We start from the raw sequence: 25,801 nt of genomic DNA, 5'->3' as shown, positions 1-25,801 counted from the left end.
AAGCAAACACTGACTCAAGGTTTCTGTCACGATTCCTGCCCCCAGCCCCCCGGCATATCAGGCTGGAGCCAGGTCACGGCCACCTAGTCGGCCCCTAAGGGCCTCTCCATCTCCCCAGACACCTACTTGAACTCAGACTTGGTGCCTTTGGCACCAAGCTCACACACAGTCCTGAGATCCACTTAGTATTATGGGGCATTGTATGCCCCCATGTAATTCAGTTCCTTGAACTGGATGAGCAGTCTAGTCTTTCGGGTGTGGCTCAGTCCAGGGATACCTCGGATACCTACAGACTATTTAAACCACACCCGTCCTGAGAAACATGCTTTGCGTTTCTCTGCACCTGCAGCGTAACACTCACCGTGCTCGGATCTCCTGAAGAGGCCCACTTCTTTCTTCAGCGCCAGTGCACCTGCAAGAATAAGAACTTTGTTGCCAATACTCACCTCGAAGAGCATCCAACTTCTGTCCAGCTCTTCCCAGTCTTGTGGATTCCTATGGCAGAGTCATCTCCATCTCGGCACGCCGCGCCCTACCAGCAAGTCCAGGGAAGGGTTCAAAGTGGTCGGAAGTCCGGACCGGCTGAGTAGCGTCCCCGTGGATATCAGCTGAGCGTTACAGTTTCAGTTAGAAAAATATAAGTACATTTATTTTTAAACCATTCATTATAAACACAACATTTCTATTAAACTTAAACAAAAACCACACGTTAAATATGTTACAACTAACCAATTCACTTTGTACAGTATGTCTCAAGGTAAGTACCCTGTGTTTGAATGAACTGGTGTTACAAACAAAACAAGTTACCGCGAATACGACTGCGATCAATTTTTGACAGTTCGGTCTACTAAATAAACACGTATCCGTGACATGAAATGCTACCGGGGCAAAACACACTTAGCACCTGAGATACCCAGAGGGAGTTGGAGGCAAAAATCACAGGCAATATTTTGGTTAGGCACACAGAATCGAGAAACACTCAGAGACAGGAGTTCAAAAGTCAAAGGGCCGGAGGCAGGGTCAAGTGACACCGGGGGCCTGTTGCCGACGATCACACAGTCAGACAGTTCATGATTCAATGTAACCAAAAATACTTCGATATTGTCAATGTTCGGAAGCAAAAGTTATAAGAAGGAGGGAAGACAGGGGCAAGCCTTGGAGATGAAGAAAAGGGGTTCATCCAGTTTCCTCAGGCAGAATACAGTACCTTATTCCAATGGTGCAGATGGTGCCCTGTCAGTTGTTCCTGTTGGTTTCCCACAGGCCCACGGTTCCTGGAGCTTCGTTGTGAAGGAGGACATCTGAAGGGGGTCTGCACCGCACAGGGATGAAGCCGGCAGCAGCGGCAACGGATAAAACGTGTGCTCCTTAAAAACAGGAGAGGCTCTTCAAATGGCTATCCAGACCACTACAGCAGTGTGCAGCGATTTCGACCAAGGAAGAGGATCCTCTGGCTGTGGAAGATGAGCTGGTTATCCCCACCAGGCTCAAGGGAAGAAGACTCAGGACTGGATCTTCTCTTAGTCATTGAAGTGTAGATAGCTCAGGACTGCAGCAGGGCTTCACCGGGATGGGGTAGTTGCAGCAGCCGTCGTTCTCTCTGCTTCTCTTCGGTTCCTTGTAGTTCCAGTGGCGACTCTCTGACTTCTCGCCCAAGAGACCTGCGTTTTAAAACCCCCATTCACACAGCCTGGCTCTCAATCACCCAGAAGGGGGGGTTGTCCAGCCTGGGCAACCACCTCAGCCAATCAGGGCAAAGTGCGACTTGGGTTTCCTAGGATACCCTGTGCAGAAAGTGACTACACCCCTCCCTCACATTCAGCCCACCCAGGCACTTGGTGGAGGGCTTCTGAGCAGAAGCCCGCCAAAAGACGGTGAACAAAGAAGGCAAACCTAATTTGCCACGCAAAGTAAAACACAAGAAGGACTTTAACAAAAAGAAATGGCGAATAAACCCAACCGGAGCAAAAGAAAGACGATTTGGTCAAGCAGGTTTATGTTCAAGGCTAATATAATAGCCAAGAACAATACCATGTTTATCAAATATAATCGCGGTAGAAATGTTAGGGTAGATACCACTGCCACCAGCCAAGTCTAAATGTTGAAAGAGCGAAAGAATGCTATAGGAGGTACAGATAAAAAGGGATACGAATTAACCCTTTCCAGTACTCCATGGAAGATGGGGTGTACTGGATCTGTGGTAGATTGACTAAGTAAAGTTAATGACAACTTTACCCTTTTCTCGGGGACTGTAGTCAGCCTCAGAAATGGAGTCGGGAGGAGTCTCAAAGACAACCCTGTGCCATGTCACTGAAGGTGCTGTGTGACACACAAAAAGAAGGGGGCTACTGAAGTGGTGTACTTCAGAGTCCACAATCACAAAAACAGAGAAATACACATGGCAAAACACAGGTAAGAGTGGGGGAAAAGCTCACACTCTTACCAAGTGGAAAAAACATAAACTCCAGAAGTCCAGCAAAGCTGCTGGGGGACTCACTAGGTGAGGGAAATAAGCCATAAATGAGAATTCTCCCTAACAGTCCTTTGTGGATGGGAACGTGGAAGTGCCCGTCCTCTAGATCCAACGACAGAAAGTCTCCCTCCTCCAGCTGGCCGAGCACGTGTTGCAGCATGACCATCCTGAACTTCTGGGACTTTATGTACTTGTTGAGTCGTTGTAGGTTGAGAATTGGCCTCCATCCCCCGGTCTTCTTTCATACGAGGGTAATATCCGGAGCCGCTTTGGAACCAGCTCTATCACCCCCTTCTTTAACATGGCCCTAACATCCAGCAGCGGCTGAGGGATGTGGTTTCCCTGCCGGGCCACCGGTGGTATGAAAGGACACTTTCGTTGGGACTCCAGTGTGTGTCCATGGGCAAGAGTGTCCAGCACCCAACGATCGGTGGAGATGGTCTCCCACATGCTGACGAAGTTCGCCAGCCGGCCTCCCACCAGGGTGCAGCGGTGGGGGCCCGACATCTGGGCTGGTTCAGTCCTGCTTATAGGCATTGGAGCAACCCCTGTTGGCCTCCTGGGTTGAAGATGCAGAGGGTTGGCTGTAGGAAGATGAGCCCCCACCGAAGCTCTTTGCAGATCTGCCAGACTTTCCGCCGGATGAACGAAAGGACGGCTGGTGTTGCTGCAGAGTGCCCAAAGCACAGGCCGTTTCCGTGTCGGCCTTGATGGCCTGGAGGGATTCGTCGACGGTCTTCCCAAACAGGTTGTCTCCGTCCAACGGTATGTCCTGTACCCTTGTCTGGACCTCCTATCTGAAGTTGGTGGCCTTGAGCCAGCGCTGACGGCGAATGCAAACCCTGTTGCCCATCTGGCGGAAACACGTGTCCGCAATGTCCAGTGCCACCGTGATGGCGTGGTCCCATGCCACCTTGCCTTCCTGGAGTATCTCCAAAGCCTTGTTTGTCATAGGGGAGGAAATCCAGGCGTGGGGCCATCTTTAAGCAAAGCTCCCGGTCGTATCTAGCCACGATCGCCAAGGCGTTGGCTGCTTTCACTGTCGTCGCCGCTGAGTAGATTACCTTCCTACCCATGAAATCCAGTTTCTTCCCCTCGTTGTCCGTGGGTACGGATGAAGATGACGATGAACTCGATGATTTCTTCCTGGTGACAGAGGAGACTACTGAGTCCGGCGATATTTGAGATCGGAGACATTTGGGCGCAGACTCCAGCACCCAGTACTTTTTCTCAAGCCGCTCTCTCTTATCTGGAGCTGAAGCAGGATTCTTCAGTAATGCTAGCCCCTCCTCCCAGACGTCGTCCAGGAGCGGCACCGATAGGGTAGTCTTCCTCTTTGCCTCCCGGCATTGGTATAGGAAGCCCTCCTTCTTCTTCGCCTCCGGGGTGAGCTGGAAGAGCTTCCACATTCGGGCAATCATGGAATGAAAGGATCCCATCTCGTCCAGTGGAGTAGCTCTTGGTGCCGGTGAGGCAGGGTCTCCCATTGCTGCTTCATCGTCCGTATCTGTCGTCAACGTGTCCATCCCTGTTGCCCAGTGGGGTAGGGGGGGCAGCGACGGTTGGAATGGAGGTTGAAGGTGTCTCCTCCTCTTCTTCGCCGGTGGTGGCCCAGGTGTCAACAGGGTCACAGGCGGTGCCGCCGGTGCTGGCGGGGTCTTCAGCAACCTCCTCTGAATCTTCCAACACCAACGTGTGAAGCGTCGATAGGATATTGTGTGACAAATCTCTAGGGAGAACTTGTGGAGTAGGGTCGATAGGCCCAGCACCCATGTCGTCCCCGTTGGTATCGACGTTGTCATTGTTGGCGCCGCCTTTGGCGGCCGACTCCCCAGCGTTTCCTTCGTCACCACCATCGTGGACGGTAAGTCTCTCCTCCTCATCAGATGAAGAAATGTCCGTTCCCTGGAGTTCTTCTGCCCCGCCTTTTTTCAGGTCCTGGGGGTCAGTCTCGGACTGAGGTCCGGCATCCTTTTCTCTGGGTTCTTTACAATCGCCTTGAATGAAGACTCTCTCCTGGCTGGGAGAGATATTCTGGCTGTCGCCGGTGCCCCCTCGCCAGGTCAGTCCCTTTTGCCTTCGAAAGGGATGCCACCACCATCTCAATCGATGATTTGGACTGGCCTACCTGGGCCTTCACAGGCAGGTTGGCCATCTTGACCTTCTCTTTCATGGGAAGCTCGGAGGCCTTGTCCGGCATTGCCTTCTCCTTCATGGGCGGTTCAAACACCTTACCCTTCTCCCTCAGCTTCCCAGGGGTATCCGACTTCCTCTTGGACAAAGAGCTGGAGCGGTGGCTGGAGATGAAGGCAGATGGAGATGACAAATGCGCCCTGTCCGTCACAGGACCCGCGGCAGCGGCGACCCCGATGGAAGCAGACTTGCAGTGCTTGGCCTTGTGTTGGGCCCCCACAGATTGAGCGCCCTCAAAGTACTTAGAAGCCCACTCAGGTTGGCGGTATCCGGAAGAGGCATGCCCATGAGAAGTACCCGGGGTAGAGGCCTTGGTTTGGAGCCACGCAGCCAACCGGACGTGTTGATCCTTCCTGGTGCACTTGGTGAAACCACAGCAGATCTCACAATCTTCTTCTTTATGAGCCGGGTGTAGACAATACAGGCACTGGGAATGCTTGTCATCCGAATAAACATTCTGCAAACCGCAGCTGGTGCACAGCTTGAAGATGGAAGCTCTGTCCTTCTCTTCTGACTTGATCCGGCAGGGTGTAGGCCTGAAGAACTTCTGGAAGCTTCCAGGAAGAACACTCAATGATTTCTGCGCTTGAGAGGCGATGAAAGATGCCAAAAAACAGATCCCCACTAATCGGAAGAAATAGGCGATGGAGCACAAGGGCTCGATTGACCGAAAAGAACAAGTTACTTCTTACCTTGTAACGTTCTTTCGATGGGATGTGCCTCCGACGTATTCCTTATCTTAGATATCTCTTTCCAACTTTGCTGGCCTCGGAAATTTTTTTCTCTCTAGAGGGCGCTGCGCATCGACGTCCGCCGAGTCGATGTCCCTCGACAGCCGCCGTATCGACGTCGACGTCATCCTGCCTATAAAGGCAGCGCGCAGCGTCCATTGCTCAGTTCCGTTTTGTAGCCCACAATAATTCTTTCTGGACTAGACTAATCACCCTGAAGGAGCGTAAGCTGCAACAACAAGGGAAGTAGTACTGCGGGGATGGATGGGAGGGTCGATAAGGAATACGTCGGAGGAACATCCCATCGAAAGAACGTTACAAGGTAAGAAGTAACTTGTTCTTCGAAGGGATTGTGTCCTCCGACGTATTCCTTATCTTAGATAGGCTCCCATAGCAGTATTCTGTTATTGGAGGTGGGAGTGCTTCCTCTTATTGATGAATAGAGTGCAATACTGCCCTTCCAAACCTAGTTTCCTGACTGGAGGAGGAATCCAAGTTGTAAAACCGTGTAAAGGTATGGACGGACGACCATGTGGCCGCCGCACATATGTCTCGAACTGGCACTCCTCTTTTGAGGGCCGATGAAGCTGCGATACCTCTGGTCGAATGAGCCCTAAGATTTTGAGGGGGCTCCTTTCCTGCCAGTTTATAACATTCCAGAATGGCTAAAATAATCCGTCTGGAAATGGTCTGCTTAGTTATCGGTAGCCCCAGCTTGTGACCTGCGTAGCCTACAAACAGCTGGTCTGCTTGTCTTATCCTAGCCAGTCTACTAATGTAAAAACTTAAAGCCCTTCTTGGGTCCAGCCTGTGTAACATCTCTTCCTCTTGCCCCGGATGGGGAGGAGGATAGAAAGATGGAAGGGTAATCTTCTGTGTGATATGAAATTCAGAAACCACCTTTGGGAGGAAATTAGGCTTCACTTGCAGAACAACTTTGTCTTTGTGAAAGATTGTATGAGGGGGTTTACAAGAAAGAGCTTGTAACTCGCTCACCCTTCTAGCAGATGTAAGTGCTACTAATAAAACAGTCTTAAGGGTAAGAAACCTTAACGAACAAGAGTGGAGTGGTTCGAAAGGTGTGCCCATCAGGAAAGTTAGGACTAAATTTAAATCCCATAGGGGAACCTGGAATGGTCTTGGGGGATAAACGTTAGTTAACCCCTTTAGAAACTGTATTACCAAGGGTAACTTGAAATAGGATGGTTCTTCCGCAATGCGCTTAAAGATGGATAGCGCTGCAAGATAGCCCTTGATGGTGCCAACTTGAAGGCCTGAATTCGCTAAATAAAGTAGGAAGGACAAAACCATTGGTGTACCACATGAAAAGGGATCGGTATTCTTTTCCCTACACCAGCTGCAAAATCTGTTACAACCGCAGCGGTATAAAGATTTTGTTGCTGGCCTTCTTGCCGAAAGCAACACCTCCATAACGTCATCAGGGAGGTCCCAATCCTTGTACCTCAGCCTTTCAGAAGCCAAGCGTGAAGGTTGAGGGTTTTGATGTCTGGATGGAGAACCTGACCTCCCTTCTGTGAGAGCAGATTCTTTCTGAGTGGAAGTCGAATTGGAGGGCAGATGGACAAGTCTAGAAGGTCCGGGTACCACGTTCTCCTGGCCCAATCCGGGGCAATTAGGATAATGGTTTTCTGGAATCTTCTCAACCTCCTGATCATTTGAGGAATGACAGGGACTGGTGGAAACGCATACAGGAGTGGAAACTCCCAGTCCACTATGAACGCGTCTCCCAGAGCTCCTTTCGGGGGAAATTCCCTTGAACAGAACAGATCGCACTTCCTGTTGACACTGGTGGTGAACAGATCCACCTGAGGGGTTCCCCAAAGGGCGAAGATCTCTTGAAGGACTTCCTGAGCTAGTTCCCACTCGTGGGAGACTGTGCTCTGCCTGCTCAGAGCGTCCGCTGTCAAGTTCTTCTCTCCGGCTAGGTGAACTGCCGATAGAGAGATTCCTTCTTGGATTGCCCAAAACCAGAGCTGCATCGCCTCTCTGCACAGTGGTAGTGATCCTACGCCTCCTCTTTTGTTGAGGTAATGCATGGCCACTGTGTTGTCCGTCATTATCAGGACATTCTTTCCTTGTACAGATGGCAGCGCAAGTCTGATGGCCCTTAGCTCTAACAGGTTGATTTATTTTAAAATTTGTTTATTGGCATTTTCAATAGCATCAGTTACATATATCCATGTTGTGCATTATTCTTGTACAAACCAAAATACATTTTAACATTAACTTTAATTAACAGTAACAACTGTCTCCTTATGGTGTTCGCATGAATCAGCTCGTCTCGCCCCTGGGGGTTAGGGGTGTTGAGAGGGGGCCTTTGTGTCATTTGCAGGGTGTAGGAGGGATGCTTCCCAAGGGCCCATAGCGTCCCTTATTAGTTCTCGTCTGGTCTTCGTTTATGTCTTGTAAGCGATCCAGCACTAAGCCTTTGGTTCAGGGGGGCTTGTCGTCTGAGGGGAGAGTCATATGTCTAGTGAGCTCCTTCCATGCTTCCAAGGCTCTGCTGGACTCTTCAGTTGATCTAGCCACGCTATCTTCCCAGGCCCTAGTCTCAGCTGGAAGCCATCGTTCCATTTCTCCATGCCATGCTCTATATTGTGGTCCAGCTGTTTTTTCCCAGGACATGGCTATGGCTCGTTTGGCTAATATGCACGTTATGTCCATGAGTCTGACTAGGTGCTTCATCTTGGCCAATCTGGAGTAGGTTCCCAGCAGGCACTCCACCGGCGTCCAATTGTATTTGGTCATGCCTGCCCTCACGCAGTGTTGTTTCACCCTTCCCCAGAGTGTTTTCATTTTGGGGCATTCCCACATCATGAGGATTAGGTCTGCTTCCTCCCTGTTGCACCAAGTGCAATTTGACTGCGTTTGCTTGCTAAATTTGGCTATCCTTTTCGGGGTTAGGTAGGTTCGATGCAGCACATTCATCTGTATTTGCCTGAACCGGTGGTTTCTCGACACTTCCTTGGGGAATATGAGCGCCCGGTTCCACTCCCCCTCTGACATCTCCCTACCTATATCCTTTTCCCATCTCCTTTTCATGTCCATGCTTCGGGGGTTAGGTGTGTCGCTCAGTTGTCTATATATTTGGGATATTGGCCTGCAGCCCTCCCCCATGTTGTATAGCAGTGTTAATAGTGGATCAGAGTCCGGTTCTTCAGGCCATGGTTCCCACTTGCTTCGCGCTATGGCGCGAATCTTCTGGTACCAGAGAAACTGTCCCGAGTGTATACCCTCACTGACCGGCATCGTGTCAAATTCCTTGAATGTGCCTTCCTCGTATAGGTCTCCCCAGGTGTAGATCCCTTCCCTTTCCCATAATCTGATTTGTTTCAGGTCTGTAGCTGCTATGTAGCTGCTATGTATAGGTCTGCTATCAGTGGAATCTCTGGGGAGTAGGCCCTCTGCGCCAGACCTCTCTCCCCAGGGTGACTATGTGCGGTGCTTCTCCCATCAGTTTCGATGGTGTCCATACCAGTTCTTTCAAGTGATGAGGGAGGCTCGTAGTGTGTAGCAGGGAGTTTTCTTCAGTGGGTTCGTCTGAGAGCCATTTAGTTATGAAGCTGAGTTGTGCTGCTAGATAGTATTTTTCTAGGTTAGGGAGCTGGATGCCACCCCTAGCGTATGGTAGGGTTAGTGTTGTCAGTGCTATTTTGTGTCTGTTTTCTCCCCATATGAACTCCTTTATCAGCGTCTCCAGTAGTCTGAAGAAGGGTTTTTTGATATAGTAGTGTACATTTTGGAACCCGTATAGGAATCGCGGTAAAACAATCATCTTGATTATGGAGGCCCTTCCCATCATCGACAGGGGGAGTCACGACCAGAAGGTCATGGACTTGCGTAGGGTCCGGATTGTCGTCTTTGTGTTGTGTTCGTGCATCAATGTGGGGGTGTGCATTATCTGGATTCCTAGGTATCTGAATTCGGTGGTTTGCCATTTTATCCCTACCGTCGGGAGTGCCTCCTTCTCGACACGTTTTAGGGCCGCTAGGGGGAACATACAGGACTTTGACTTATTTAATTGGATCCCAGATACTCTGGAGTAGTTGTCCAGGACCTCCAGCATGACTGGTACATTGAGGTGTGGATCTCTAACATATATAAGGACATCGTCTGCATAGAGTGAGATAATGTGGTCCACCCCTCCGAGTCGTATGCCAGCGTCAAAAAACTGCTTTCTAAAATAGATCGCTATGGGTTCCAGCCCTAGTATATACAACATTGGGGATAGCGGACATCCCTGCCTGGTCCCTCTCTGTATGTCCCAGGCTTCTGATATGTGTTTCCCGGATTTCACTCTGGCTCTTGGTCCAGTGTACAGTATCTGAACCCATCTAATGAACCCGGGTCCGAAACCAAATTCCCTAAGTACTGCCACCAGCCACTCCCAATAGATGGAGTCGAACACCTTTATGGCATCTAAGGACATTAGTGCATATGGGTTCTTGTCGTCATCGGTTTGGGCCATAATGTGTTGTAGTCTGCGCAGATTTATTGATGTATTTCGGCCCGGTATAAAGCCGCATTGATCGCTGTGTATTATGTCCCCTATTATTCTGGAGAGTCGCTTGGCTAGTATTGTTGTTAAAATTTTTGCATCATAATTTAGCATTGCTAGCGGGCGGTAGGAGTCGCACAGTTCCGCCGGTTTGTCCGGTTTAAGGACCGGGACCACCAGCGTTTCCCTCATGTTTTCGGGCAGCACTCCCCTCTCGTATGCTTCTTGAAATACCTCATGTAGCAGAGGTGCCAGGGAGGGTTTGTATGCTTTATAGAACTCCGGGGGCAGGCCATCAGTGCCAGGTGTCTTGCACGTTGCCAGAGACCGGATAGCTTCTGTTATATCGTCAAGCGTGATTTCAGCATCTAGCATCAGGGCTTGGTCGTGTGGTATCCTATGAAGTCCTATCTCATCCAGGGTGTCTGAGATCTGTTCTGGAGGGACCTGTTCCTCGTGTGAGTAGAGTTTTGTATAGTAGCGTTTGAAAATGTCATTTATGTCCTGCTGTGTGTGGTGTAAGTTCCCTGCCTCGTCCTGCAGCGTGGTAGTGGTGTGTATAGGTTGTTCCCTTCTGCATAACCAGGCCAGCAGTCTGCCCGGTCTGTCCGCCTCTGTGTGTGCCCTGTTTGTTTTGGCCGCGTGGTCGAGCTTTTCCAGCCTGTTCCACGCCGAGTCGTTTTCCCCCCTGAGTTTCCAGAGTTCCGTTTCCCTGTTCTGGCCGCCTATGGGGGCTGCCTCTAGCCTCTCTATCTTTTTTTCCAGCTGATCTAGTTCTTTCCTGAGCTGTCTCCTGATTCCCCCGGCCTTTGCAATGATTTCCCCCCTTATCACTGTTTTCAGGGCATCCCATACCGTGCTGCTGTGTTCTACGCTTCCCACATTGTTGTCTATGTAGCTATCTATGGATTCTTGTAGCTCCTCCCTAAAGCCTGGATCTTTAAGTGCTTCCGTTGGCATTTTCCACATGGGGATCGGGGGTCTGGGGCCATTGTGGTTCCATGTCACCATGAGTGGGGAATGGTCAGATATGGTTCTTCCTAAATACTGCGCTCCCTCCACCTGGGGCAGGTGTTCTCTGCCTATGAGTATGTGGTCTAATCTCGTGTATAGTTTGTGCGGTGATGAGTAGTATGAGTAGCCTCTCTGCGTTGGGTGCGTTTCACGCCACACATCTGCCAAGTCCAGCCTATCTATCATTGCAGTCAGTGCCATTGTCGCCGCAGATGGGCCCTTCGGGTGGGGGATGGATCTGTCTATTATCGGATCGCATACACAGTTGAGGTCCCCTCCCCAGAGAAGTAAGCTATCTCTATGCTGCACAAGTTTGGGGTATAGCGAGTCCAGGTGGGCCGGTATATTGCTGTTGGGAAAATAGGAGTTCATTATGCATATTTCTGTCTGCTCTATGTGTCCCCACAGCATCGCAAATCTACCCTCCGGATCTATCTCTGATTTTCTCAGGCGGAAAGGGAACTGTGGGTGTATCCAGGCATACACTCCCCTGGCGTATTTGGAGTATGCAGTGCCAAAACCCTGCCCCCCCAGTGCGTTTGGAGTTTGGCCAGTGAGTCTGCCGTGCAGTGGGTCTCTTGTAGTAGCGCTATCATCACCCCTTTTCTATTCAGGTAGGTCTTAATTCTGTTTCTGCGGATGTATGTCCCCAGACCTCGCACATTCCATGTCAGTATTTTAACTGCTGTTGTGGTCATGGTGGTTCAAGGTGGGTATAGTGTCCGTTCTGCTCCCCTCTTGGTGGTCTTCGTTTGCAAGATGCAAGCGTTAGTGGCCCCTCCCCTGTGTGGGATAAGTAGCAGGTTTCCTCCTCCCTCATTTCAATTTCTCTCCCCCTTCCGTTCATTCTTGGAGACTTACCAACAGTAGTAACTTCCATTCTTTTGAATGGTAACAGCAAACCGTGTAACTTTGAACTGCCCTCAGCAGTTGCCTCCAACTTGCAACGCTCGGGGGGTCCCGAGCCTTCCAGGCCACTCCTGGCCTTCCGGATCAGGGTGCGTGTAGGTGAATTGCCTACACAGTTTCCGTGGGGGGTGGTCGTTTTCCCGTGCTCGTGTAGTCCTTCGAGTTTCCGTCCGATTCTGCAATCTGCTTAGTGGTGTTCTGTTGGGGTGTCGTTGTCTGCCTTGTTTGCCTTGTATGAGGGGGTCTCCCCTTTCTCATTGTGACGGTGGATGCAATGCCATCCCATATCTGATGTCGGTGGATTATCTTTGCCTTCAGCCATGTTGTTGTGTTCCAGCCACATGTTCGCTGCAGCTGGTGTCTCCAGGAATGTTGCTCTTCCTTTATAGAGGACCTTGAGGCGTGACGGATAGAGCAGCATATACTTTAAGTTGTGTTTCTGTAGTTGCGCTTTTATTGGGATGAAGGAGTTTCTTGCTCGTTCCACAGTGGGCGTGTAGTCCGGGTATATGACTATCGTTGATCCGTTCCGTTTGATTTCTCCTCCTTCTCTTGAGTACCGTAGTATGGTTTCACGGTCTCGGAAATTCAGGATTTTAGCTATGATTGGTCTTGGGTGTGAGCCTGGCGGTGGACGTTTTTGAAGGGATCTGTGGGCTCTTTCCACTGAGAACCCTTGGGAGAGCTTCCCTGGGCCTATCTCCTGCAGCAGTAGCGTCTCGACGAAGTCGGTCGGGTCCGGGCCTTCCATGTCCTCGGGAACCCCTAGTATGCGGATATTATTTCGGCGGGCTCGTCCCTCGGCCTCCTCGGACCGTGCCTCCAGCCTTACCACCTTCTGCTCAAGCTCCTGGACTTTCGTTTTCAGTTCTTGGGTGTCCTCCACAGTGTCTTGTAGTACGTTTTCCGCCGCCGTGACCCTTTCCGTGAGATTGCGGGCATCCTGACGCATGAGCTGTATGTCCGATTTCACCTCCTCTATCTTCCCCTCCACCGATGCGCGGAGGGCCAATATTGCCAGCAGGACCTGCGCGTGTTTAAGATCTTCTTCCTTCTGGGAGGGTTCCCCTGAAGTTTCTTGGTCCTGTTGGGGTTGTCTTTGGGGTCCAGCCGTCGTAAAAGAGTCCATTGTGACCAGCTTCAGTTTGCTCTTAGGGGCCGGCATGTCCCTCCCAAGGGTCTCACTCCGACTCCTGCACCGCAGGTTGTGTGGTTCTGGCGTATCGCCTCCTGGTAATGCTGCGGTCTCGGCGTTACTTAGTGAGGGCCCTGAGCGGGGTTCCGCGGTCAGCCAGTGTCTAGTAGCCCCAGTAGTTATATGAATCGTCTCGCCTCCTTGGTGTGTTCGTCAGGCTGTGGTGGTTACCCCGTTTCGGTCTTGCTGTTGACTTCGTCCCGGCGGGTGTGCCAGCCCGCTAGCCGGGCCCAGTGCGTAGTTGGGGGAGCCCTCGGCCTCCTTGATACAGTTTCCCCGGGGGTATGTCGGTCGATCTTGTGTCCCTCAGCGGTCCGTTAGGTGCAGTTGCCGTGCTGCCTGGCAGGCTGTGGTTATAGGAGAGGGCCCCTCGCATTATCCAGCCTCCCGGGGCCCGGGTTGGGTTGGCCTTCCGTTCCCGTGTGTTGGGAGGTCTTATGGGACAAGGTCCGGTGTCTCGTGGGGTCCTCGCCCCGTGCGCTGCGTCGTGCTGGGCCCCGTTATCTCCCGCTGTGTGTCCCTCGGTTGTGATCTCTCCCAGTCTCGCCCGCATTCAGGCGGACGCAGCTCCGTATCTCTTGCTTCGTCGGGCTAGTCCTCAGCAGGCCGCGCCCGCGTTCCTCTTCTCCAGCGTATGGTCGGCAGAGCAGTCAGGGCGCTTCAGTTGCGGCGGTCTGCAGTGCGGCTCGGTATCCCGCCTGGGGCCGGGGTCAAAAAGGCCTTCTCACTGCCGCTGTTGCCGGAGTGTATCCGGGTGCTGGAGTGCTCACCCTGCCTGCCTACGGTTTGGAGCCTGGGCGAGGCTGTGGGTTGCGTGTCCCGGCTCCCCCGCCGGTATGCGAGAGTGCGTGTGGGTGCGTTTGTCTGCGGGGCCGAGGATTTCCCCACACCGCAGGGCCCAGGCAGTCTGTGTCCGCTCCCGCCTTTCAGGATCTGCAACACCTTCCTCGCCTGCTGCGTCGGGCTCGTAGCGTTCCGCTTTCTCAGCAGCTGGCGCCGAGCCGGTCGTTGCTGGGGGCTCCGCAGGGCCTCGAGTCGGCTGTTGCGTCAGTCGCAGCTCGCATCGGGCGGCGCCATCTTGTCGTCTCCAGGGGCTCGACTCCGGGCTTCGCGTTTTCTGTGTTCCCCTTTGCGATTCGGCTCAGAAGTCGGGTCGAGTGGTGGGGGTCGGTTCCCCTACAGGATCGTGCAGTTAAATCGCGTGCAGTAGGGCTAGTTCGGCATTAATAGTTCTTTTAGCAGGATCTCGGACGGAGCTCCATGGGAGCTTGTCTCTAAGGCATGCGTGCAGGCCACGCCCCCCCTCTAACAGGTTGATATGTAGTCTGGACTCCGATGGAGACCAATGACCGCTGATCGTCAAGTCGTTGGTGTGGGCTCCCCACCCCGTAAGTGAGGCATCCGTGACTACTGTTATCTCCGGCCAAGGTTGCCAAAACTGCTCTCCTTTCAGAATGTTCTCCTGACAGGCCCACCACTGAAGGTCTCGAGCCACCCTGTCGGGAACCTGAAGAAGGTCTGTCATTCTCCCTGAGAATTGTGACCACTGAGTTCTCAGTGCCCACTGGAGAGATCTCATTCTCAGGCGAGCCTCTGGCACTAGGAAAATGCAGGATGCCATGAGGCCTAGCAACCTCAAAAAGTCGAAGGCTGGGAGACGTTGGGCATTTTGAAACTTGGTGACCATCTGTAGAATATCTTGAGCCCTCAACTCAGGTGGCGAGGCTTTTCCCAGGGAAGTGTCCAGGATCGCTCCGATGAACTGGAGTCTCTGCGATGGTATCATTTGTGACTTCTTTAAATTGAGGGAGAAGCCCAGTCTGTGAAGGGAGTGGCAAACATAATCTAGCTGGATCTGAGCTTGTTCCGAAGGTAGGGGTAGAGTGAATCCCTTCCCTCCTTAGACTTGCAGCCACTACTGACATTAACTTGGTGAAGACCCTCGGGCGGAGGTCAGCCCAAATGGCAGAACTCAAAATTGATAATGAGAGTTGCCAATTGCGAACCTCAGGTATTTCCTGTGTTTGAGATGGATTGGCACATGGAAATAAGCGTCCTGAAGGTCCAGAGATACCAACCAGTCCTGGTACTGAAGGGCCTGAAGGATCTGAGAGAGAGTTACCATCTTGAATTTGTCTTTCCTGAGGAATTTGTTCAATTCCCACAAGTCCAAGATGGGTCTCAGTCCTCTGTCTTTCTTTGGTATGAGAAAGTAAGGGGAGTACCAGCCCTTGTTCCTCTCCGCTACAGGTACCGGTTCTATGGCACCTTTCTCTAGCAGGTCTAAAATTTCCTGCAAGAGGAGCGGATCTGGAGCTTTTTGAGAGCTGATCCCCGGTGGATGACTCTGAGGTATGTGTAGGAGAGGCAGGCAGTAACCTTGTGCAACTGTCTCCAATGCCCAAGCATCTGATGTGATAGCCTGCCATTCCGCCAGATGTTGAGTTAACCTGTCTCCTACAGGTGTCTTGTGAGGGAAGTCCTCAGAGTGGTTTAGGGGCGGCTGATGCAGATGCCGATGGTAAAGAGGCACCTGCTGTTGCTGCGGCTTTTGAATATCTACCCCATCCACCTCGGGTAGTTCTTCTTTATCCCCTTTGAGCCAGTCGTCCTCTACCTCTTCCGAATGCGGAGTAGAAGCGAAAAGACTTGCCTCTCGTAGAGGTTCCTGTGGGACGAAAAGGTGTCTGACGGATTGCAGCGCGTAGGGATGTTGCTGCTGCCTTTGATGTTTGCAGTTTTTCTAAACTGTCATCCGCCTTTTTCCCAAACAAAGAAAAGCCATCAAATGGCATGTTCAAGAGCCTGGCCTGCACATCTGGGGCAAAACCAGACTTTCTCAACCAAGCAAATCTCCTGGTTGTTGTACTTGCCGCCATTGCTCGGCTGATACTGTCAGCCGAGTCAATGCCCGTCTGGAGGGATTCGCACATAGCATCTTTACCGTCCCTTATGATATTTAGGAACGCCTCCCTTTCTTCTCCCTCTGGGATGCAGTCAGCCGCTGTAGAAGCACACTCCCAAAGTGTATGGCTAAATCTAGCAAGGGTGCAAGTAGCATTAATAGATGTTAACGCCATGCTACATGCCGAAAAGACTTTCTTAGGCATAGCATCGTATTTCTTATCGTCCCTGTCCTGTGGGACGGTAGTTTAAGCAGTCTTGATGTCAGTAGAAGATGCTGCCTGTACCACCAGACTTTCTGGGGATGGGTGTTTGGACAAAAACTCCGGGTCTGCAGAAGATTCCCTGTATTTAGCAGACAGTTTTTTTTATTTACTGCCGGGACGACATCTGGGGTTTCCCAGTTCGTCATTATTTTTCTTTGAAGAGCTTTATGAAAAGGTACTACAGGATCCTCCTGTGGACCTTTATCAAGAATATCCGTGAGGTCATCCTGTTGGAAAGCAGGTGAAGGTGTTGACCACCCCATAAATTCTGTAATCCTGGCCATTAAGGCTCTACAAGGGGTTTCAGCATGCTCCCCCGGGTCTGGCCTAGCGAACTCCACTTCTGGGGAAGTGTCTAAACCACTTGCCTCATGTAGGGACTCATGGAGTTCCTTTAATCTGCGTTCCTCTGAGGATAACTCCTCTTGAACTGGGGTTGCAGATCCCTGCAACTCAAATGGCTCTTCTTGATCAGACAGTTCTCCCTCTTCCATAATTGAAGACATTGTTCTCAATTGGTCTGAGCTCACAAAGGGTGTGAAACCCATATCCAAGGCAGAGGGTGCCAAACTTGTCGTAATCGGCCTCGACAAACGTCGATGTCGTCAACGCCGACGTCGAAGGCTTCGAAAGTGGCGTCGAAAACAAAGGTGGAGGCCTCGAGGTCTTCGATAGAATCGGAATTCTGCTCGAGGATATCGACAATCTCGACGACATCGACATCGAAGACCTGGGAATAGCCACTGGGTGCGCTGCAACCGTGACTTTCCTTGGCGTTGACGCCGGTGTTGAGGATGGCGTCGAGTCGACAGACCCGTGTGTCGAAGGTCCCTTCGACAACGGCGTCGAAGACACCGACCTCGGCGTCAATGGAACCTTCCTCGACGGCGTCGACGGAACCTTCGAAGAAGGATTCGAGGTCTTTGCTTTACTCAAGGGTTCGTGACGCGCTGGAGAAGCTTCCTTCGCCGGGTGCTGCGACTCGCAGCGTTTTGGACCTTTGGGTCTTTCAACCCGAGCATCGCTCTCGGCAGTCTTCGAGGGGGTCGAGGCCGCTTTCTCGAAGACGCTCATCATATTTTTTCGGAATTCCTCCCATTCAGCCCGGGAACTATGCTTCGTGGGGCAAGGGATTCTCTTAGGTGAAACAGAGGAAGAGGACGAAGAAGGGGATCTTCGGCGTCTCCTTTTCGAGTGCTTCGATCTCGAAGAGTGATGGGACCCGCTTCGAGTCCTGGAGCGCGAATGGTGACGAGGAGACGAATGTCTCGACTTCATCGAGGAAGAAGAAGCTTTAGAAGTCTTACCTTTTTCCAGCTTCCCCCTACGCTCCTTTAGGGCTTTAGCTGTCATGGACATAGAGTCCTCACACTCCGAACAATGGTGTTCAGCTCCCAAACACCACAGACAGACCCTGTGAGGGTCCGTTAGCGACATCTTTTTTCCACAGTCTCGGCATTTTTTAAAGCCGGACCGAGGGGTTGTCGGTTCAGACGAGGAAGCCATCGAGTATGGATCGAATATCTCGAGGAAAATGGAATAATATATCTACGAAACTGAGCAATGATATTCCGAGGCACTGAGTAAGTGCGGAAAAACGGAACTCAGCAACCGACGCTGCGCGCGGCCTTTATAGGCAGGATGACGTCGATGTCGATACGGCGGCTGTCGAGGGACATCGACTCGGCGGACGTCGACGCGCAGCGCCCACTAGAGAGAAAAAAATTTCCGAGGCCAGCAAAGCTGGAAAGAGATATCTAAGATAAGGAATACGTCGGAGGACACAATCCCTTCGAAATAGACATTTCTAATCAAAAAGCGAAAAAACACAGAGAAGCTCGAAGAGCAAAACGCAAGGACTCCCAACACTGAACATTGCTGCCAGAGGATGGGTTTAGGTAGAGGGCAGTCATTGGCTGGGTGAATTATGACCCAGAGCTCAGTGATTGGTTTATAGGAGAAAGACAGTTTAGAAACAAAACTAAAACTGTTTTTTCTTTTACAGAGGATTCCCAGACTGACGACGGGGAATATTCATGAGTATGGGAATCTATGCCAGACCCCATGCTGGAGAAGGCTGGGGACGACTTTTGGTCACGGCCCGATTAGCCCAGTATCTCGGAGATCCGGAGTCCAGCGTCTCCAACCAGTCCCAACTTCCTTAGGGTTGTGAAACAAATGGGCTGTGCCCTTATGGTAGACCATGAGCAGACCTGGGAAGAAAAGTGTGTATTTGATACTGAGCAACATCAACTTCCTCTTGACAGAGTCAAAGGACTGTCTGGCCCGCTGTACCTCCCTTGTGTAGTCCGGGAAGAAACCGATCCAATTCCAGTTATGTGATCTGGTCCGTAGCCTTTGCCATGTGTAGGAGAGTATCCCGATCCCTGTAATTTAGGAGACACGCAATCACAGTGCACAGAGGCACACCAGGCACTGGGAGGCCCATTGGGACACGATGAGCTCATTCTATTGAGAAGAAGTTGGAGAGATTTTTAGGTGCCATTAGAACCGTCAGCCAACATTCTATAAATAGCTCCCTACTAGGCCCTTCCTCCTTCTCTGGCAGCCCAAGCATGCGCAGGTTAATACATCAGGGCCTATCCTCGGCCCGATTTTCTAGGATGGTGACCTTCTGCGATACTGACGCCAACTGCATTTCCATCTTCTTGAGCGCATTTTCATTGTCTGATATACGTTGCTCCGCCTCACCCACCCGCAAGGACAAGTTGCGAAGGTCCTGCCGCAGAAAAGGCACCTCCGGAGCCAACCCATCAATCTTTGCCTCCGCTGAGGACCTTGAGTCCCCTATGGCGCTCATGACTGTAAGCGATATCTTCTGCTCTTCTCCGGAAGCACCCATACAGGGCACCACCGTCTCTTTCAATGTGACAGGGGGTGGAGGGGCACTCACTGTGTAGCAGTCCACCTTGTTCTGTATGGTTCCCTTCCAGGGTTTGGCTTTGGCCATCCCCGTAGGAGCCCTTTTTACCTGAGCAGGACTTGGCAGCTGCCAGTGCCATCCACGATCTCGCAGCGTCCCTGCAAGATATCGCTGCCAGTCTCTTCTATCACCTCACCGGCAAGATCACGTGAGAATACGGCCCACAGTCACACCTTCAACTGTCTGTGCACCTCCCACTGCTACTGTACCCGATGTTGCCCACCAGCTGCCGCGATGTGGCCCACCAGCTGCCGTGGTCCCGAGGGACACATGTACCTGTGAGCAGCTGGCACACTGCCCCACCCCATACATGGTCCCCTCCTGCCAGGTCAAGTCTATTAGCGCTGTGTCCGGCAGGCCCCCCTGCAGAGTCCTTCAATGCTGCATTCTTCGACGCAGCGCCACTGACGGCCTGTGTACTCTCTTTCATATCGGGGATCCCAGATGCTTTTTCACACCGTCTGGAACCCCCACACGGCCAGAGCACCTCCCCGCCCACAACGCCGCACTGCCTCTTCTTCGACCCAGGTCCTGTTGAGCTACGGAGCCGACCAGGACCTTGGCGAACTCCACAATATGGCACCGCCCGAACCTCGCTGGCACTTCAGCTGTGTCGCATTGAGTATTTCTGGCACCAATGTTTCTCAAATAAAGAGCATGATGTCGCGGGCACCCTTCGCTACCACTTTCTGCCGAAAACGGCAAGATTTCTCTGTTATTTCAGGATGTTTCTGGCAGGATATTGGCGGCCCCGACAGAGAATAAGGGACTCACGTATCCATCAGCTAGCTTCAGCGCCAAGAGTTAATTTTCTTAAACGTAAAGCAGCTTGCTATTGTCATGATTATTTTATGCTCACAATAAAAAAATGAATGCATACTTTTTCATATTGTTTGTGGTGCTGCTGTAAAATGCAAAGTTAGCATGCTTCACATTTCAGTTAAATGAAAAACTGTAAATTCATTTTCATGACTGCATTTGCTATATTTTCAAAAAGTGCAAATACTTACCCCGTACATCCACCTTCCCAACAGGCAGTATAACACAGGATCGTTAGGTGATAGTTCAATTGCTTTATTAATATGATCCTGCAGACACAAATAAAGGCAGATACTGGATGTTATTTACAAGCACTCATTTGCTGCATTGTAGACGATTTAAAACAGATACTCTCCCCTGAATTCAGCTACTTATTAATCGCAACCAGAAAATACCAAAATGTGCTTTCCAATCAGTCAGAGGAGAAACTAATTTGCGTCCCTCCCAAACAAAGAACCTCAAACACATTGAATAAAAAAATGGTAGTTGCCAACTATATGGACTATATGGATTATATTCCACCAATGGTTTTCATGTGACATCTCATTGAATACTTGAGCCACATAACTGAGAGGTGGAATACAAGCTATAGTTGAAAACTAATTATCTATGATGTTGACTGCTCCTGCTAAATTATGACGGAAAGTCAAGATTCTATTAATGTCATGGCATTCAATTCTCTTTTCATTATTTTATACAGCTAACATTAAGAAATTAAATGTTTCTTTTGACAAAAACGTGTTTCTACATCTGTAACTACGATTTCCATAATAATTATCCAACTCTGATTTAATTTCCCACCACAAATCTCCTCCGTCTCTATTCCATACGGTCTTCCCCTTCCTTAATGCAATGCTTTTTTTCTTGTTACCATCCAATGACGTGTCCACTAATTTGAGAAGAAAAACTAAGATAGGTAAAATGCCCCACAGTCCTCTAGTCAGACTCGAGAACCATGACAGTTACATCACCCTTTCAAGCATTTACCCACAAAAGTAGTCGTTAGCTGCTGTGACAAGACATAAGCAGACAAACACGCAAGATAAGAAGGGTGGGATAATAATTGCCTCCGTGCCACTAACAGAATTCTGATTCTTTCATAATGTACAAGTACCAACAGACCTTTTATGGCATGACAAGGAGAATTCCTATTTTTGCAATATTCACAGTTTAGAAAAAGCAAAGAAACTGCATACAATAAAGTTTTTCAGAAAAACGTGTTCTTGGACCAATCGGTTGTTGCCCTCAGAAATGTCGTCATCCCTGGGCCCAGGTCAAAAGGTTTTACAAGACGTGGGTCACCTAGCTGAATGAGCCCCAAAGACTGAAACATCAAAGCCAGCCAGCAATATGACCCACTTAACACATCCAACTATGGTGGTAGAAGGAACAGGATAATGGGGTTAACTAAAAGAAGCAAACAATTGGTTAGTGAACATTTGCAGGAGCCATCTAACCACACACATCTGGTACATCCTGAAAAAAAGGAAATTCAAAGCATGCATCTGATTTCGTCTGCCAAAAAATCCTAAATCTGAAGTCAACAGGAGTAAAAGACTATCTGACAGATCTAAAGCTCTAACATCTGCAATACACCAAAAGCAAAGACATATTATCAATATAAGCAAAAATTCTCCCAATGACAGATCCGCATTATCTGGCCAGGTGTGAAACAGGAAGAGCCAAGTTAACATCTCAATTACATCAATACTGTGATCGTTTCAAGAATCAACAAACCATTGGTTATACATGAACAGCCCACCGGTCCACCAAATAATGAAATTAAGAAATGGCTGCTTTGTGTACAGGAAATCACCTGTAAACCTTTGAGTGCGGAGGGGATTGGCAAAAAATCCAGTTTCCCATCCGGATTCCTTTCACATCACCAGTGAATGGACACCCCACATGTGCACTCATAGGCCTTGATGGTGCTAGGGGCCGATGAGTTGTGAATAAAATCTGAGGTATTTGCCAGGCGACTAGGGAGACAACTCCTACTAGAATAAAATAATGAGGCTTGTCTAGCAGATTCAGAAGAAGATTCCTGAAGATAGTCAACACACTTGGGTATCCAATGACACTGCCTGAGTCTACAAGACTTGAGATAGCCAATAAGGGGTCTCTAACACCAGCTCAGTGCCCGGCCTTTCACCATGCTATCTGGGCTCGCATCGACCACCAGTGCGCTGCCGGGGTGGGAGGTGCGACTGGCGGCTCCTGTCGAGACGGGGAACCGGCCGACACCTGAGGGACCACAATTCCGGGCACCCCAAGCGGCAACAACGCAAGCATGCACGGCGCAGGACCAGTCAATACCAGGGCCATCATGATTAGCAGATGCACCATCCCACGCAGGGGGCGCTAGAGGGGCAGCTGGCATAGCGTGCCGCCCCTCTGGCCCCCCCTTTCTGTAGACTCGCCTCCTCTCGCTGAGGGGGCAGAAGTGCGTGCCCCTATGGTCCGGCCGGAATCAGCCTGGCCTAGGGAGGCACTTAAATAGCCTGGGCTGAGAGGACCAGGTCTCTTTTCCATCACAGGCCCCAGCGGGAGACATCGGATCAGGAGCAATTTCACGGGGTCGTGCTGTAGAGCAGTTCGAGCAACGAGGTATGAGTGGAGTTGCGGGGCTGGCGAGTCAAACACCTGCCTTTACCGGGCTGTTTTTGGCCTACGGCATATCCTCCACGATACAGGGGTTTGGAAACGATTGGGCAACACTAACAGCTTTTGGGCCTCAAAGGCTAGGAATGTTTTTAAAAAGTCACATTGTTTTAACTGATAACCGCTACAACTGCAGACGTGGCTAACGCTGACGGAATGCTGGCACGAAGAATATAAATTGGCCTGCTTTTCCATTCTTTTCTTTCTTTGTTTCTACCGTGTGGTTGTACCCTATAGCAGGCTGGCGGTTGCTGGATTTCATTGACTATTCCACGCGGGTGGTCAACAGAATTGACTGGTTTAAATCTATCGTTTGCTAAGCGTGTGGTCGTCCTGCCACTTATTTCGAGTGCTAAATCAGTGTCAATAACAAAACGGTCTCCGTGCTGCAGAATTTCTGCAATTTATGTGTTGGATTGATGAACGGTGCGATCACCGTGATGCAGTATTTCCGCAATTGTGCATGTCAGCGAGGAACAGAGCGGTCGCCGTGCCACGGTATTTCTGCAATTTTGCATGTCAGTAAGGAACAGTGCGATCACTGTGCTGCGGTATTTCTGCAATTGTGCATGTCAATAAGAAACAGTGCGGTCGCCGTTATGCGGCTTGTGCTGGATGGGCATGTCGGTTAAAAGGCGAGGTGGTCGCTGTGCCACGGTATGCTTTTCTTTGTAAGGTGCGTTTAATAACAGTGCGGTTGCCAGACCAACGCATTTTGGAATTGGGAAGTGCATTAGGGGTTGATAAGGCGGTCACTGTGCCCGCTGGAGGGTTGTGTATCTTATTATAACAAGCCGTATGAAGGCGCGGTCACCGTGCCGTGGTGATTATATGTGTTTGGGAGTACAGGGGTCACCTTGCCGCTTTATAGCCGTGTAGTAGTTTGGTCCGGCCGGCGCTTTACCGCTACATTTTTCTCCCAGTTTGGTGGTGTCGCACAAGGGTGCTCCAGGGTGGTCCAACACGCCTTTTGGTATTAGAAATCAGTGAAATATTTTGTGTGTTTATGTGAAATAAGCCGAGCGCCCTGCCTTAGCATAAGAATGCGCTCTGCAGTGTGTTGTCCCCTCTTTTTTTATGTCAATGACATTGTTTGTTGGGAATCAAGTCCCATTTCTATTGTTGCATATTGGTAGTGGGCTGTGCCCCACGCTGGGGGGAAGAGGCGGGGTTACCGCCTCTGGCGCCAGTTCTAGGTTGTGAATAAAGGAGTTCAGAAGCACTGACTCGGCTCCGGCGTCTTATTGATTGATTTCATTGCTTCTGATATATTGCTTGTGGTTTCTAGTTCCGAACGTTGTCGGAACTCAACAATGGCGACGAGGACATTAAGACTGGGTCACCCAGCCCGGCTGAACCCACCCGACCGTAGCTGCAGCACGGCGCGCAGACCGCGGCCGCTGGCCCAAGACGTCATTGCCACTTCCCGCTTACTGGGTCTTTCTACGCTCAGGCGGCGGTCAAAAGACGACGGCTCCGTTCGCCTGCGCACCTCGCTTCAAGACAACGGCACGGAGATAACTACAGCCCAGGACACGATTGTGCATGCAAGTCACGTGGGCCCTCGAACTCAAAAGTCTCATTAAACTGCCTTGGCCACGTGTAATTACAAGGCAAAAATTGGCTAGAACACGTCACAGCAAAGCACTTCACTCGTGCTGCCATCATGTCAGCAGACAACACGGACATCGGCCTACAAAGCCCCCAAGCGAGTTCCACCCCCAGATCGGCAAGCAGCAGAGAAGAAGGCTCCTCAGAGTCACTACAACTGCAAGCAGTGCCTCATTTTGACATGACAGACACAAACAGTTGGGCACCCAGGTGGGCTCGATGGCTAAAAGAATTACATATCTACATTGACGCCTCCGGAGTCAGGGAGGAACGCCGCCTTTCACACAACTACGCAGGACAAAGAAGAAAGTATGGACAATTTTGTCATGAGACTAAGAAAAAGAGCCAAACACTGTGATTTCGACAAATATTCCACTGATGAAGCTCTTAAGTCACAAGCTATTGCAGGTTGTGGGTCCCCTGAATTTCGGAAAAAGCTGTTACAAAAAAGCAGGACACTGGAAGAAATCCTTCAAATAGCGAGGGCCGATGCAGCACTAACGCTGCAAGCTGAGTCGCTCGGAAATATCACCATTACACAGAACGCCAAAACGGCAACAGTATGCCCCATCCGCACTCCTGCTGACTCTTCTGATCAAAAAAAATGCTACCAGTGTGGATTCCGATTTCCTCACGAAGGACCATGCCCTGCGATAGGCCATCACTGCGACAGATGCGGGGGAGAAAACCACTTCCAGTCCGTGTGCAAAAACATAAAATTCTTCCAAGGTGAAGAAACCAACAGAGTCCTGGAAACAAGATGGCCGAAGCTCAAGGCGAGAAAGCCCGCTCAAACACTCGAGTCATTTCACCGCGCCTAGCAGGAGGCGCTCACCCAGCTCATCCAGGGAACACCGGCCATCCGCCCGGCGGCGGGAAGAAAGGAGGGGCACCTCCATTCATCGCAAGAGCCGACACAGCTCCCCACACCGCAATTCAAGACAAAGGGCCTCATTACGAGTTGCCCGGTAAAACCGGGTTCATTACCGGCATGCCGGAATGAGCCGGTCCGTGCTCGTATGAACCCGCTAATAGCGGGTGATTACGAGTGCGCGAGCACACGCGTCCCCCCATGCCGGTAGTGGCAATACCGCCATGCCGCTAAAGGGCCTCCAACTCCCCTATACCGGCATCGCGGGACCCGCCCATAGCGGTACCGCCTCATACCAACCCCTAAATACCGGCATGGTAATACCGGCATGGTAATACCGTGTTCGCCAAAAAACTGACCCGGAAATTACGTCATCGTGCAGTAACGGGAAATGGGCTGGCGGCCATCTTTAAAAACACAATCCATTGCCATCCTCCATAACCATCAGCCGATACTCGGAGAGCAGCACAGTGGAAATCCATAGAGGATGTCAAAGGCTACCAGGAAGACCACCTCCCGGCTGCGTAAACAGCGTTACTCAGACGCAGAGCTCACCATATTAGTGGACACACTAGCTGCACATGCAGAGACAATACAATCCCACGACAAGAAGCGGGAGGTGCAGCAACAAAAGTGGCAAATTTGGCAGGAGGTAGCCCGCAAGGTATCAGCCGTAGGTCCCACCCCGCGC

General features: G+C 50.8%; 1 protein-coding gene across 2 annotated transcripts in view; it reads right to left on the bottom strand.

Annotated features, from left to right (window-relative positions):
- The window catches only part of LOC138565943 (regulator of microtubule dynamics protein 3-like), a 2,735,427-nt gene that overhangs the window by 996,267 nt on the left and 1,713,359 nt on the right, over window positions 1-25,801 (bottom strand). For both annotated transcript variants that reach the window (XM_069643047.1, XM_069643046.1), the window contains exon 6: window positions 20,159-20,236. In XM_069643047.1, coding sequence (XP_069499148.1) covers window positions 20,159-20,236 — 78 coding nt within the window. The remainder of the gene's footprint in view (window positions 1-20,158; window positions 20,237-25,801) is intronic.

The sequence above is a fragment of the Ambystoma mexicanum genome, chromosome 2p (genome assembly GCF_040938575.1).
Source record: "Ambystoma mexicanum isolate Mex_15411 chromosome 2p, UKY_AmexF1_1, whole genome shotgun sequence".
NCBI classification, from domain to species: domain Eukaryota; kingdom Metazoa; phylum Chordata; class Amphibia; order Caudata; family Ambystomatidae; genus Ambystoma; species Ambystoma mexicanum.
This window is presented reverse-complemented; position numbering and strand designations above follow the sequence as displayed.